Source organism: Anser brachyrhynchus (assembly GCF_964034855.1).
Source record: "Anser brachyrhynchus genome assembly, chromosome: 2".
In the NCBI taxonomy this organism is placed as follows: Eukaryota; Metazoa; Chordata; class Aves; order Anseriformes; family Anatidae; genus Anser; species Anser brachyrhynchus.
In genome coordinates this window covers 9,658,712-9,673,818 of record NC_137695.1, presented here as the reverse complement: position 1 = coordinate 9,673,818, position 15,107 = coordinate 9,658,712, and the positions used below count along the sequence as shown (strand labels likewise).

The following is a 15,107-nucleotide window of genomic DNA, read 5'->3' as shown; positions in this document are numbered from 1 at the left end:
CCGTCTCTGAAAGCCCTATAGCCAGCTTTCTGGCTGCCTTTCAGCTGAGTTATTAAGCAGCTGATCTGTAGAACACACAGAAACAGAACACAGTACCCGTGCTGCAAAATATCAGGCATAAAAACACACAGGTAAGGGCTAACGGTGTTTCGCTGAAGGAACGCAATGCTGAAATCAACTGTGCATCATCTTTGGGAAGGATGGGACTGAGGGAGGGAGGGAGAAGAAAAATGCTGAGACCAAAGGTGAAACTGAATATAAAAGTGAAGTAACAGCACCCTTCTAATTTTTATTTCTCTAAATACAAACTGAATACCATAGTACATACAAAAACTGTTTGTTCTTGAAAGATCTGGATCTGAAAAGGCTCCGAAGTTAGAAGTACATGTGTTGTCACGTATGTTCTGCTAGGAAGTTCATTGAGCTATATGGATCAACATTTGAGGACCTTCTTTTGGTAATATGAGCGACACAAAGGGCAAATACGCCGTACTCCCAAGGAAAACTCTTCAAATGCTTGAAGACAGGTATGATGAAACAGATGTGAACAAGAAAGCAGAACAGCCTGTCGTGAAAACTGATTGCTGTTACCAGAAAGGATGCTGGCAGGATGAGAAGTCGAACTGAGTGGCATGATACAGATAGGACAGTCAACTATCTCCTGCCGCAATGCCTAAGTAAACAAAATAACAACAACACAAAAACCTGTAGAATAGCGAAACAATAGAATATAAATATATCAGCAAGATTGCTAATTAGGTTTATCAAAATACACTAGTCAAAATTTGAACATTCTAAGAATGTTTTCACTCAATTTTGTCTATGGTCTTTTTGGGATATTTAATGGAATAGAAGAGAGATGCTGCTGAAGTATGAGTAAATCTCTGAACTGTAAAACTTTTTTTTAACATCCCTGATTTGGAACAGGTTATATTAAAAAAAAAACACAAAGAAATCAAGAAAATCACAGTTGTTCTGAAGATTGCTGGGCCTTAAAAGAGCAAATAAACTTATATAAGAGTGCAGAACTTCTTGGTTTTAAACGAACAAAGCCAACCAACCTGCATCTGGATCTTCTCCCAGTCATTTTCACTTACAAGTATCTCTTTTCCTTCCACCTGCTGAAACACATCTCGACTTGCAGCTATAGTGGAATCTATCTCAGAAAAAAAATCATCTAGGTTTATGTCATAAGAACTCAACAGACGATTACTGATCTGTTGAACCTGAAAGGAAAAGTGACCTGTTAGACCTGGAGTTGCTTATGAACAGTTCATATGTGGAATTATCAGCTCTTTGACAAGAGAGCCTCGTCAGCTACATGATCTACAGAATCTTGTTACAATTTTAGCTGGTGTCCAGTGCTGATTTAATGGTTAGGAACATCAAGTCCCCCGCCTCTACTGATGGACTATTATACTTTGGGAGAAAAACACAGTTTTGAATGAGCTTTCTGAAGATAGATGTAGCATTCTTAACCCATTGGGTGGAGCAGAGAGAGTACAGCTGTGTTATAGTGAAAGACTGCATACAAATTTCTCTTGTTGCTACCACACTATCTCGAAGTTCTGTAGGGAGTCACACAAGTTTTAGACTTGGCTGTGGAGAGACTGCCTGTAAATAGTTAAAGCAGTTTTGTGAAGCACCGCCTGGTCATGTTACAGGTGTTGGAATGTGACCCTTCCTCTCCATACATTTCCTTTGAGTGAAAACTCAATAGGAAAACAGTGAGCCATCTTTTCAGGGAGGAAGGGGTGGGAAGCGAGGGGTGAGGTAGTAGGAGTTGTCAAGGTCAGGCACCTCAGTGGTGCCTGAACACTTTATTGCTTCATTTTACTTTTCTTGGCAGCTTTTTATACTAGGACATGCTCCCTTACAACTGCTAAAGTGGCCTTTCATAGCATACATCAGAATATTCAAGGCAAACTTTTCTAGACCTGAGGGACACAAGAAGCCAAATCCCTCCTCTGCCTGCTTCCCTACACTCCCCAAAACCTAAAGAACCAACCAAAAAGAAAAAAAAAACACCATAGAAACCATCCAACCAAAAGCCTATCTGAAAAGCTCACAATGTTCTAAGTTATCATTCAAACTTTGAACTTCCTGTTTCTTTCTCAAACATGAAAAAAACATAGTAGCAATTTTTTTTTTAATAATGTATTCACATAATGTATGAGAACGTGTTCCAGTGAAACCCGTAATTTTCTCAATAGAGACTTCAAGGAGACAAATATCGCGAGTCTCCAGACGAGAGAAATCTTGAAAACCATCACATAAGATGAGTTATTTGGTTCTTGCTATTAGCTTTGATCCTGTGTATTCTTTTTATTTTACAGTTTAATTCGGTGATAGCTGAGACCTATTATGACTTGCTGTATTTGCAAATGATCTCTAGCACAATAGCATATTGTGAAAGGACGTATCCACCTGTCAGCACCAATTGGGCTTAGCTAAAGTGTTACGTGATGCTGATGTGTGAACTTAGTGTAACTAAATAAAAATGAAATTCCTCTGAGACTCCCTGCATGGTGTATGCATGTAAATCACAGCCTGATATGAAACGAAGCAGTACTTTATGAATTTTGTGGGAGAAATTCTATATCTAGCAGAGAGCAGATGGGTAATCTTGTGCTTCCTTCATGATTGCTCCCCGACAAGGAAGAAAAAGGTAATTCTGTTCCATGCAAACACACACACTGACCTTTAGTGGTATGTGTAAAACAAAAAATAAACAAAAATCCCACCACAGGCCTCCTTCAATATTTACACTATGTGGTTTCCAAACAATCCCAAATAATGACTGGGACGTGAAATACCAATGCACTACACTTAATCAGAGTCGGTCTTTGATGGCTTGAGGTGATTATATATTTAATAAAAACTACTAGGAATGTCGCTGCTTAATTTGAACTGTTATTACCTAAGTTCTAAAACTGGATCTGCATTGGTCCTGATTTATGCTCAGTCTTCATTTACGTCAGTATCAAACTTGAACAGACCTGAATTGTTTTCATAAGAAAGCTAGGGCAGTGTAATGGGAAGCTAGAGCAGCCATGAAGATGCTTTATCTTTCACTGAGAGCCTCTCAGGACTCAAAATTTGAGGGAAAACAACCACATTTTAACTTGGCCCTGGTCCAGTGTCTATTTCTGCGAATCTGAGAGCAACACAAACAGCATGTGGTCAGCTCCAGGACTTGGTCTGTCTTTGTGAACTACAGTATTACTCGACAGACCGCTGAGGAAAATTAACCAACAATGAGAGCAGAAAGCAGGAGGCAGAGAAAGTGGCTGGGATTGCATTAAACTAAGTAGTGCCCACTTTCTTTCTGTGCCTGCACTGTTTGTTCCCTTTTCCCTCAGCAGGGAGAAGCCCTCCACTTCTCTGAGCTCTCACTTGTGTTTCTCTAGCCCATTTCACTAAGTGATCCTGAGAGTCCCCCTCATGAGCTTCCTTGCACAGAAACTGTAAAAATAGAGAGAAAAATTCCTGCCTAAGACAGTGTTCTATTAAGTTCCCCTGCTGCTAAGATACTATCTGCTTTGAGCTACTCCTGTATTTTCTGCGGCATGACCTGACCCAACCCATATTCATCAAACAGCAAATAGAGTCCAGGTTCGGGAAGGAAAAAACTGAAACATAACTCAAAATTTATGTTAACTGGCAAAACAGTACTGTCAAAGTGTACAGAAAGGAATGAGCATTTTGTATAAATTGCTAATGTTATATTGTGTTCTAACATTTAAATATTAAATCTTGCCGTGTCCTACTGCATAACATGAAATACTTTTTATTTTTCCCAGATCTGAAACTAATTGAATTTATTTCTGAAAATGCCATACTAGTGTAGTTCATCTGTGACTTACAACTTGAACAGCATGGCATAAACAGAATATTTGAAATACTTTGTCGATATGCAAAACTACATCAGTCATCTGTACAGCAGCACAAGACTATGATAAAATAAAACGACAAAACAAAGCACCGATGTGAACTTTGTCCACAGGGAAGCCTTTTTAAGTGATCCAATGTCTGCAAATTGCTTACTAATGTGTTGACTTATGGCAACCCTCAAAAGTAAAATGAAAAGGCTGGAATTTACAGCATATCAATGAATCAGTTGATAAGCTTTTACTGGTTTAATATCCTCCTCGTTTTGCTGCTTGGAGCCACTTCAAGTTAGCAACAGAATGTTTACCATCTCCGTGTGATAAAGGAAGTCAAACGACTAAACAAATTCCAGGACCATTATACTGTTTGGTGAGATTTAAATTAAAATCGTTGGGAGAAATCACGTGGAGGGGGAGGAAGAAACTAAAGCCAGCTACACCATTTCACAGTGACTTACCTTGCTTCCTAAACAATGGTCAACATATTTAGCAAAGCTGAAGATAATGTAATGCATTAGAAAAGATTTAATTGCACCAATAAAAGGCTATATACCACAATTAAATGACATACACAAGTGACATTTATAGAAAGGATCAAAGAAATTCACTACCTAACATGCTGAAGCAACGCCCTACTTTCTGCATATACTAGTGCTAAAAAAGCAGCATAGTTTGGTTTCTGGCCTTTCTTATCTCCTTTGATCTAGATTATTAAAAAATTTAATCATAGGTGTAATAAGGGCTACTGTATGACCCTGAAACAAGTAATGTATGTCCTTCTAGAACTAATATTTCAGACATCATTTTTTTATTTTGTGATATTTATTTAAGAGTATGAAACTTGACATTTAACCTTTGTCATCCTTTCAGAAGAGGAAGGGTTATTAAAATTTTGATTTTTTTTTTCCCAGTTGTGATGCTGTTTGATTATGCTAACATTTAGGAAGTGACATTTTAAAAGCACAGCACAAGCTTGAGAGGCAAAATTTATTTTAGAAAAGCTTTTTAGCTTCTGGAAATGGATAGCTCCTTGTGAAAAATTTCTTTAGTGTTTTCATCAACCAACACTTAAAAGTATAAGAGCTAACAGTAGGAAAACTCATCTACAATTCCCACTTGAGAGCCACTAAGAAAAATGAATGTATATCCTTTAATTGTAATTGGTACTGAATTCATTTAAACCTAGCTAATCCATATAAGAAGACTTTATAAGTTTATTCTTAATAGAAGGTGAAGAATTAGTTTCAATTTTGTTCCCTACAAAATACTGAAGTGTTATGTATGAGAATTTATGAGAATTATTTCCTAATGCTGAAAACTATACATGGACACAATCTTAAAAGAAGATTATCCCATGGCTTACTATCATCTGATAAAAAGTGAGCAGTTTTATCTGTTTGTTTCTTCCTAAAACTGTTACCTGAGATAGGGTGTCTAAAAGCTAGCCCCTTGTAGGTAGCTTAACAGACAGCTATTGCAGACATCAGAAGTCTGTTGAGAAAAAAAATAATTTAACCAATAGCACTCAGCTGAACTTTCAGCACATTTAGAAGCTTTCTTCAGCTTCCCATTACTGAGACATTGTGTGTAACTAAGCATGGTATCTTGAGCCCACAGAAGGTTGATAACCTTGTTGGGAAAGAGGCATACAACGTTGTTCCCCAGTCCTCCATGCAGAAAAATCTGTTTCTGTTGTCTGTTCTCATCATGCTACTTGAGGACAGTCACAAGCCAAAGTATTCACTTCTTGCAAACTTAAACGCTTAAGTACTTTCACGTGTAACATTAGCCTCCTTCAGTTACCCCCATTTCTTTTTTCAACTAAAGAAGGACTTTGCATTAACTACAAGGCAGCACAGCAACCACTGAACTGTCTGAGTAGCCAGGCTGAGAGCAGTATTTCCTGTCTCCCATTGCCACCAGCACCACAGAAGCAGAACAGCGGTATCAATTTCGTTGCAACAGTCTGCAAGATCATCTGTAGGGTATCCATCACACATACATATCATACATAAATGTATAATACAGCAAGAGAGGGTCCCTGCCTCCAAAGCTGTGCTCTAACAGGATACAACCAAATAATGTGGCAAACAATGAAAGGATAGACAGTAAGAAGCATTTTTCTGCAAGCACTCTTCTATTTGAATATAGTAGTGATTAAAAAAAAAAAACACCAACAAATAACCAACAATAAAAAAATAAACCAGATTGATTCAAGTATTGGTTTAAACCCACCACTGATTTAGCTTGCAATGTGGGTTATTTTCCTAGTTGTAAGCACTGGCTACATTGAAATTAATGTGTTGTGGGGCTTTGTTAATCTCTGTTCATCAGGCTGTTTCGTAACCTGGACTGGAAGACGGCATCTCTTGCTGTCTGAGGGATGGTCTTGTAATTGTACACCAGAGTGTTTTTTGTTACTGAAAAGTTGCATTGGATTGGCTGTTATTAAACTGGGGAAGGTGGGAAATTGGCAAAGAACTTGAGGAATTGGCAAAGAACTTGAGGATAGCACTGGGACTTTGCAGCTGCATGCTTAAAGGGATGCAGGGTCACTGCAAAATCCTTGTACCTGATACAGCCTAATTTGTATGGGGTCAGGACCCCAATTTATTATAGTCTGACTTGCATTTCAGCAGAAGTTAGAGAAGAGCAAATCTACAGGATGGAACTATCCAGTTCCGTGCCGAGTGAAGGAACACAGAGTGTAAGGAGGGTATGATCATCTATGCATTTATTTGTTTCTTCCCTTACTACACCCCCTCATGGGTAACAGATTACTGTGATTTATCAGAAAGGGAAGGGAAATAGAGACTCACAAATAGAGACTCACAAAAAGCCTTGTTGTTGTTGGCCAAGGCAAAAGGCAGGCCTTAAATTATTTTCCCCGCTTTTACCTTGAAAAGAGGGTGGCTTGAGGAGACTAACAGAACAACAGAGTGTTTCCAGTGCTGACTGCTTGGTACAAGCGACAAGGAATAAATGAAAAAGTAGAGAGCAGATACTCAAGAGTTTTGATTTAAGGCAGCTGAATCACATCAAAGAAATGGACCACAGAAGCGAGTCCAACATACCTTTTCCTCAAAGAACTGTTTTCTTAGTTGGCTGTCTTTAGGAGGCACAGTTTTTCTCAAGTTTTTATACCATTTTCTAACAATATATCCCCTCCAGGAGGCTTGAATTCTGTAAGAAACAGGATTGTTCAAGAACAGGAAAATTAAATTTATATAATTTTACTATTTACATGAAACAATCATTTTACATTTTTTTCCCCAAACGTTAGCTTCTGTAGTGCATTCATTCTGTCTAGTTTCTTATTAAAGTTTTAACAAATTTGGGACATTATTTGGAAATAAGTATCATCCAGTTATGATGCCTGTAGCAGAAGTAGGGCTTACCTAATAGCACACTTTATTTTATACAAGCGGGCCCCATCATGTATTACTCTGGTCTGGTACTGCTTTTTCCTACACATAGGACAAGACTTTTTACCTGTAAATTTTTCAAAGGCTTTCAGGCATGCCTGAAAAAAATAACTGCAATTAATTACAATATATTTGATATCATTGGAACAGGTGAAACAGGTTGGATTACAGAATGTAAAAGGTTCATGCAACAATCTATGAAAACTATACAGAATGTTTATTTTTATAATTAAAATGTTAGAGAAATTTGCAAATGTAAATATATTCCTATGAGTTTTTTTTTTTTTTAAGCTATTCCTATTTGGCATACAAATACAGTTACAAACTGTGATTTCCCATACAGCTTTAAATAGATAATAAAATGGAATGAAGGGACTCATCATAAAAAAGCCTTAAATTATATTTCTTACTGTAAGAATCTGGAAACAAAATTACTTCTCAAGATTATATTTAATTCATTAAGATATTCACTTAAGTAGTTTAACACACATATATGTTTGAACTGTTAAACAAAAGCATACTCACTTTATGGAATACATGGGAACATGAAAGCAGCACCTATTTTGCAAAGGAAAGAAATACAAACCCAACTTAAAGCCATTATAAAAGCTGAAAAGTAAAAAAAATGTTGACAACAAGAAAAATTCTGACTGCCTGAAAGGTCATCACTTTCTTTCTGTGACCATTGCATTCTTTCTGGTGAAAATAAAACTAGTGTTCTATACAAATTACTTAATAAATAACAGCTTAAACCAATTTGTGAATTTTTGCATTGACAACACATGGAGTGGCAGAAAGTAAGAAATGCCAACTGCCATTGACTTGAGCAAACGATTACGGAACAAGTACTTAAAATGAAAGCTGATTATTTTTTTTCCGGTTTCCCCATAAAGACGTTAAATTTCAAGAAGTGATATACATCAAATGCAGCATTTCACACATACAAAAAAGAAAAAAAAAGAAAAAAAAGAGTAAAAGAAAAAAAAAAGAGAAAGCATGTTCACAGGCTACAAGAAAATTTCACCTTTATCTGACCTAAATTCCCACCAAATGCTGATGATCTCCATCCTGACAAAAGATACAGAGTTGGACAAAAAAGGCAGTTGGCTCTTAGGGGAAGGAAAAACTGGGAAAGGAGTGAAAACCAGAACAAGTAGTGTGCACTATTGAGCTTGCAAACACAAAAGGATTAATGGCTAGCAGCCAGCTGAAGGAAAAGCTTTCAGATACAGTGGCTTTTTTCCCTTGAGGGATGAAAGCTAACGAAACACTAAGGACAAAAAGAATTCCAGAGGCATTTCCCTTTTTGTGCCAAATCTAAAGTAACCTTCTTAATGAGTGCTGTCTTTTGCTCTCTCTTGTCAAGCTTTAGACTTCTAGGTAGCCAGAAATTGGCAGAATGGTCTTTTGCCAGATCCATCCCACCTGTCTTTGGACAATTGTACACCTCCAGTTAATGTTGATGTAAAAGGAAGCAAACCCCCTCCATTTAAGGTTATTAAAGACCTTGATTCACATCACAGACTTGGCTGTAAAAAAATCTTAAAGGAAAACAAATTAAAAAGGGGGAAGAGGCAGAAAAGAAACACCCTGAAACACACTGGAAAGAAACTTGCAAGCAGTTCAGGTAATTCTTCTAATTACCATCATCGCCTCTCAGGAGCTGCACTCCTCTTCAATCAGTCACTTGTCCCTTTTGCTTAACATTTTCAAGATGATACATGAGAGAATCTAATAAAGCATGAAGCTACACACATGGCCACCAAGGTAAAATGCAAGCGTTCATTCAGATAACTGAAGTAAGTGACGGAATGGTATTAAGAGTACACCTACTTCCATTTTCCACAGAGAAATAACTATTGAATTAAACTACAAATTAATAAAACTTGTGAGAAAACAAAACATATCTGAAATTGTATAATTAGTGAATATTTACCATTCTGATGAGCAAAGGATAAGCTCATATCTAACAGGAGTTTCAATGGAGCAAAAAATAGCCTATATTTGCTTTGCAAGAGCAGACAAAAATTGCTGACTGCCTTCTCCTCTACTGTCATAACTTCATCAGCGATCAAACACTAGCAACATTTCTCTAACATCTAATTTCCAAAATACTTTCAGAATAGGCCGATAATAGCTAGGTCCAGCTATTAAATACTAGATGGTGTCTTAAGGTTGACCTTTTAATTTCCTTCCTTTCCTCCTTTACCTAATGAGTCTTAGCAGTAACTCTGGAAAATCTTAATTAAATTGTGTAGTCCACAGATACGTACCTGAGGCTGAAGTGCAAACTCTTCCCTGCATATTGCACAAGGCTGTATGGAATCCCCATGCTGTACGGATCTCTGCTTTATTTTTGCCCATTCTTCAGCAGTTAGTGGCAAGGAAGGGGGCTCAACTAGTCCTAATTTCTGAGCTGCAAACAGCAATGACAACAAATGACTGAATAATGCCCACTGGCAGATACAGACGATAGCTTTTCTTCATGTGAAATTCATTGATAATGCATTTATTTAAAAATACTTATACAAATACTTCATATAAATTTATCATCAAACAAACTACTGGTGGGCAACATACTTCCTACTATTAGCTAGCTATTTACTAATTTTGGAACTTCTTTTAATTACAGGATTTATATAGGAATTTAAAAAATGTAAACTTATTTGCTAAGTAATATGAATTTGATACCTGTTCACAGCTATTAAGAGAGGGATAACTAACTAGACAATGTAACAGTGCACAATAACATAATTTCAAATTGTAAGTATAAACCAAATGAGGGGGAATTCATTTGTAATGATTTCTTTAACATTGCATTTCTGTATTCTTGAAATAAAATGAAACATGAATGAAAGAGTATAATAAAAAAAGGTGGTGAGAAATGCTGAAGTGTAGTATGACTGTGATGGATGCAAGAGAAGGAGCTTGACAAAATAAAAGAGATGGTCACAGGACACAGTGACTTTTGTCACAGGTCACCAGTGACAGTGACTTTTGATAGCTGATCTAGTCAATCTTAAGCAATAACTGTGAGGTGCTTTGCTGAACATCCGCAACAATCCCCACCTTCTCAAAGGAGGAATTAGTGAAAGTATTACAATATTTCCCACCCTACAAATGCCAGATAAAGGCCAGGATCAGTATCTCAGTAGTATAAAAAGGATGCTAGTGGGTACAGCAAAGAATAGATTTTTTTCATCTTTGAATGACCAGAGGAAGCAGCTTGTGTGGACTGACTGTAGTCAGTGGATGAATGCCCTAGGTATGTGTAATAAGGCAAAGCATGACTCCATAACAGGACACCAATAGTATTTTCTAAAACCAGAAAGGAAGAGGAACATTAAAGTAAGGAAGAGGAATAGTTAGAATGCAAGCTGATTATGCCTAGATGAGAGACTTAGTTGTAAATGGGAAGGGCCAAGTCTTTCATTCACACCAGAGAAAGGATCCTACCAAAATCTTTGCATAGACCTTCCTTATAGCTTCAAACATACACAACAAATTTGATTCCATATCTTAGAACAACTGGATGGCTTTGAGATTTCAAGCAATGTCAGCGTACTTTGGAACTACTTGGAAATTCCTTTCTGCACCTAGGGTTTGGTTCACTGGCACACCACCTTGTTACTTTTTTTGCCCTTGTAAAGGTATCAAACCAAATGTCAACCAGTGGTTTTGCAATGCATATAAACCTAAGTAGCAAAAGAAAATTTGAATCAATACCATAAATTGCATTGGTGGTCATATATGAAATATCTTGGCAGCACACTTTCAGTTCCCACACAATGTGATACCTGGAAATGATGGCAGCACATCCACATGTCCGGAAGGGAGCCCACAGCTCTGCCTGTGGGCTATGGGCTACAATTCAAACCTCTCAGTCTCAAGAGGCACTGTGCATACATATTTACAGCACTGTATTTTCAAAATGTAAAATATACTTTAACACTGCATATCATTGTCTTTCAATTCTGGTGCAGTAAAATGTACTCATTGGTGATACTGATGGTGAAAAATAACGTGAGCTTGAAGAGAATAATGAAAGATCCTGCAAACTTTTTAGATGCTGAACTTTTTAGACTTCTGAACTAGTTTTTAAGTTCAGACCATATATTTTACTTAACGCTTATGCACAAATTGCTGAAAGTGGCATCTGAGTGGCAAAAAAAAGTTCTAACTAGGTGCTTTCTCTCTTGAAGAGCACATGCTGCACAGATCATCCAACTCTTGAAGAGCACATGCTGCTCAGATCACTGTGTTTCTGCTACAAAAGAAGAATCAGAGTATAAAATACATGATAAAAGTTCTAGTAAAAACATATATCAAATTTCATCTGGCAGTAATACCTAAGAGTATCAGTGAATAAATAAGGAAACAGGATCCCACTTTGATAGTCCAATATACACAGTGCCAGTCTTTAAGATGACAAAAACTGGATATACAGGGAGCGAACAAGATAGCAAACCAGTCACAGCATGAAAGACAGTATCACAACACAAAAAATGCCTACCCTTGATTTTCTTCCAAGCACTGTGGTCAGAGACTGTTTTAGGGAAGACAATGAGATGGCTTTGTGGAAAGCCGTTTGTATACGCCCGGGGTAAAAAAAAAGCTTATTAAAAACTTTCACAAGTGGATGATTAAAGCTGCCAAATAGGAAGAGATTGGAGGCAAAACCTAACTTCTAAATAATATAAACCAGATGGGATATTTGTGAGGGACAGGTTATACAGGTGCTTAGAAGGAAAGCTTTTATACAGCGTAGTTGATGAAGGAAAACTGGCAGCAGGACACACAAGAAGTGATAAGTGGTTGATGCAAATGGCTCTGTGAAGATATTCTTGAAACACCACTTAGAATAAATACAAGTAATGAAAGCCTACCTTTATTACAGCTCAAGACATCCAAGAGTTTTCAGCCTTATGCATCATTTACAAGCTCAACCTATCTGCTGACACACCCATTTTACATCTGAGTTATTTATGTTAAAATGAACATTAGCAAAGTGATTATAACAGTTACCTTAAAACCCTTATTGTTAGCTTTTAGGACTCAAGCCCCTGTTGAGAAAAAAAATAATGATAGAAGCCTCTGAGACTGTTTGATTACCCACAAACTCGAGAAGAGGAAAATGTATTCAACTACGTTTTCAAAGTTGTTTCACAACTGTATGGTTTAAAACAAATAATTCTTCATTAAAAAAAAAAAAAAGAAAGCTTAATATAAGCGTTATAAATTCATGAGAGATTATAGGTGAAAATACTAATAAGCAAAACACAGAAACAATTGCAATGACTTCTTAAAATCTTTCAGCACATTCTTTGAATCACTTGCACAAACATTCATATGGGACCTCTCAGTCAATGCTGTGATTTAAAGAGAAAATACTTCGTCTTTCTTATAATTGCAGAGAACATGCTCACACTTGGGCTGCATTTTTTCACAACCTTTAGCTTCCATAATCACTCATTATTTATATTTGCCTTAACCCCAGTACTTCTCTGCTGTTCTCCCCCCGCCACCCCCCCATACACTCCTCTTTCAAATTCCTCTTCAAACGGAACCAAAGAAAAAACCCTCTCATCTTTAGAAGTATAACCAAGCAAACATACTAATAATAATCTTGTCTTACTACCTTTGTCCTATCACTTGTTACACTTGCTTGTTGTGTATTATCTTAAGTTACCCTCTTAACCTTCAGATGATTCCAAAAGGCAGATGCCTGTGCTTGTATGGAGCCTCATTGATTTACATGGTTCTCTTTAGAGCTGGGACTACTGTGACAGTTACTACAGCAAAGGCAACATGATCTTCAGAGAGGCCTAAGGGCATTTTTATGAAACAGAATAAATAAAACAATTATTAATGATGATGAAAGTTTATTATGCTTAAAAGTGTAAACTGTTGAGCTGGAAGATTCTTTCAGAGAAGTGTAATCAAGGCAACAAAAAGGATGGAGACAAGATGTTCATGGTAAGAATACTGTAGAAACCTTTAGAAAAGGACAAGAGAAAATGGAAACTGACCACTATGAAGCACATTTGTATTCCTGGTCTGCTAAGATGCTCCATGGCTATGTTTTTTTTTTTTTTTAAAGCAATATTATCTGTCACTGCTGTACAACTGTATTATTATAATACTATTTAAAAGTGAGTTTTCTCACCAGGCATCATTCCAAGCCCTCACATCTGTGACTTTTATCTTGCTGCATGTTTGCTTCCAAATTTGAAAAAGGTATTTAACTACAGGTGTTAATTCTTCCTGGGTTTAGCCCCAGGACCATTGTAAAAACAAACCTTTTTAACTTTGAGTAAAGGTGGGTATACATTAACACAGAATATATTTAATGCAGCAGTAGTAAATGTCTTTTTACTGAATAAGGAATAAAAGAAACAATTTCAAATAGACATAAAAATTATCTTATTAGTAATACATTATCCCAAATAAATACAATATCCACTTAACTGATGATTTATTTGAGAATATAAGGTAATGAAAGTTATGATCAAGTCAATATACAAAACTTATTTAAAAAGTGTAAGAGACTAGAATTTTTCTTCCTCAAGATGCACTAGCTGTCATAACGCACCTTCATTGTCATAATAGGTTTTAATACATTTCAGATATGAAGATGCATTCAAGACACCGATGACAATTTCATTGTTTAAATGACTGTTTACATAATGGCCTAAACTGCTGGATATGACATATCTGAAAAACAAGACTTTATGCTGTCTAGAACTGAATTATCTAATTGAATGGAAAGTTTAGCTTCCTCATTTTAGTTTATTTTAAATAAAATGAAATAATTCATGAATCTGAATATAATATATATAATATATTAGGTTTACCTAATGTTAGATGGGGAGGATTGGGATCAAGCACGTACTCCCTTTCTGCATCTTTATTTTTGTGGCAAGTGCTCTTTTTTCGTAGTCCAGTATCTACTACTGCTTTGGCCATCTCTTTGTTCACAGGTTTGTAAATGTTTCTGATATTCCTTGACCTTGACTTAAAAGGATCTGCTAATGAAAGATCCTGGAGCTGATGACTGTGTATTATATGATCCTGTAAAGCAACTGCAGAAACTGCCATCCCCTCTCGTTCAGAAAAGTGGCTCTAGAAAGAAAAAAAAAATCTTCCATAGCTATTATTGTAAATGAATTAAAAAGATAAAATACCAATTTAAACGAAATTCTGCTCTTAGCCAATGTTTTTGACTTGTCAAAGACTTTTATGCACAAGCAGCTCCTGTACTTGAATTCTAACATACAATTACCATAATGTGAAATCTAAGATTGATGTTTCTGACACATCCTAGTTTTTAACTTATAAAAAGTCAAATGAAATCTTTGATTTATCGTTTATATTAAATAAAATAGCAGTAATTTTTAAGTTTTAATTACTGAACCCATAATTATTATATGCAATAAACTCATTATGGACTATAAAAGTCTGGCATGACCAAACACATTTTATTTCAATTAAAAACAATCCCAAAGGCTATCCTTGTCTTTAGAACACTGACTATAAACAAGAATATATTATTTTTATACAGGTAATGTGTTTATCTATTGCCGCATTTCTCCCCACCCTTCTACCTTACTTTAAAAGATGTGAAATCATACCTTGTAAAAACCATGACGCTCCATCAACCGTCTTTAGATGATTCTTCCAAAGTCACGTGGCTCTGTGAGCAGAAATGTCCAAGAACGTGAATAACATTTCTCAGCAGAAACAGCCTTGTTAATAGATGAATAGAAACTTACAGTTTCGTTCATTTTCCCCT

The 15,107-nt window shown here is 36.4% G+C and overlaps 1 protein-coding gene across 1 annotated transcript; it reads right to left on the bottom strand.

Annotated features, from left to right (window-relative positions):
• Positions 1–258: 258 nt before the first annotated feature.
• On the bottom strand, positions 259–14,428 carry RNF32 (ring finger protein 32). The gene is made up of 7 exons (XM_080579570.1): positions 14,170–14,428; positions 9,589–9,731; positions 7,841–7,873; positions 7,289–7,413; positions 6,965–7,073; positions 1,062–1,226; positions 259–673 (listed from the first exon to the last, which is right to left on the bottom strand). Exons 1-7 carry the CDS (start codon positions 14,411–14,413, stop codon positions 434–436), a joined length of 1,059 nt encoding a protein of 352 aa, XP_080435696.1. The 5' UTR covers positions 14,414–14,428; the 3' UTR covers positions 259–433.
• Between the last annotated feature and the right edge of the window lie 679 nt (positions 14,429–15,107).

Excerpts from the sequence above, each read along its gene's own strand:
- RNF32 (XM_080579570.1), bottom strand. The coding sequence starts at position 14,413 with ATGGCAGTTTCTGCAGTTGCTTTACAGGATCATATAATACACAGTCAT. Across the intron at positions 9,732-14,169 it reads TCCTCCCCATCTAACATTAG|CTCAGAAATTAGGACTAGTT; the intron begins GTAAACCTAATA and ends TGCTGTTTGCAG. Across the intron at positions 7,074-7,288 it reads AAAATAAAGTGTGCTATTAG|AATTCAAGCCTCCTGGAGGG; the intron begins GTAAGCCCTACT and ends TGTTTCTTACAG.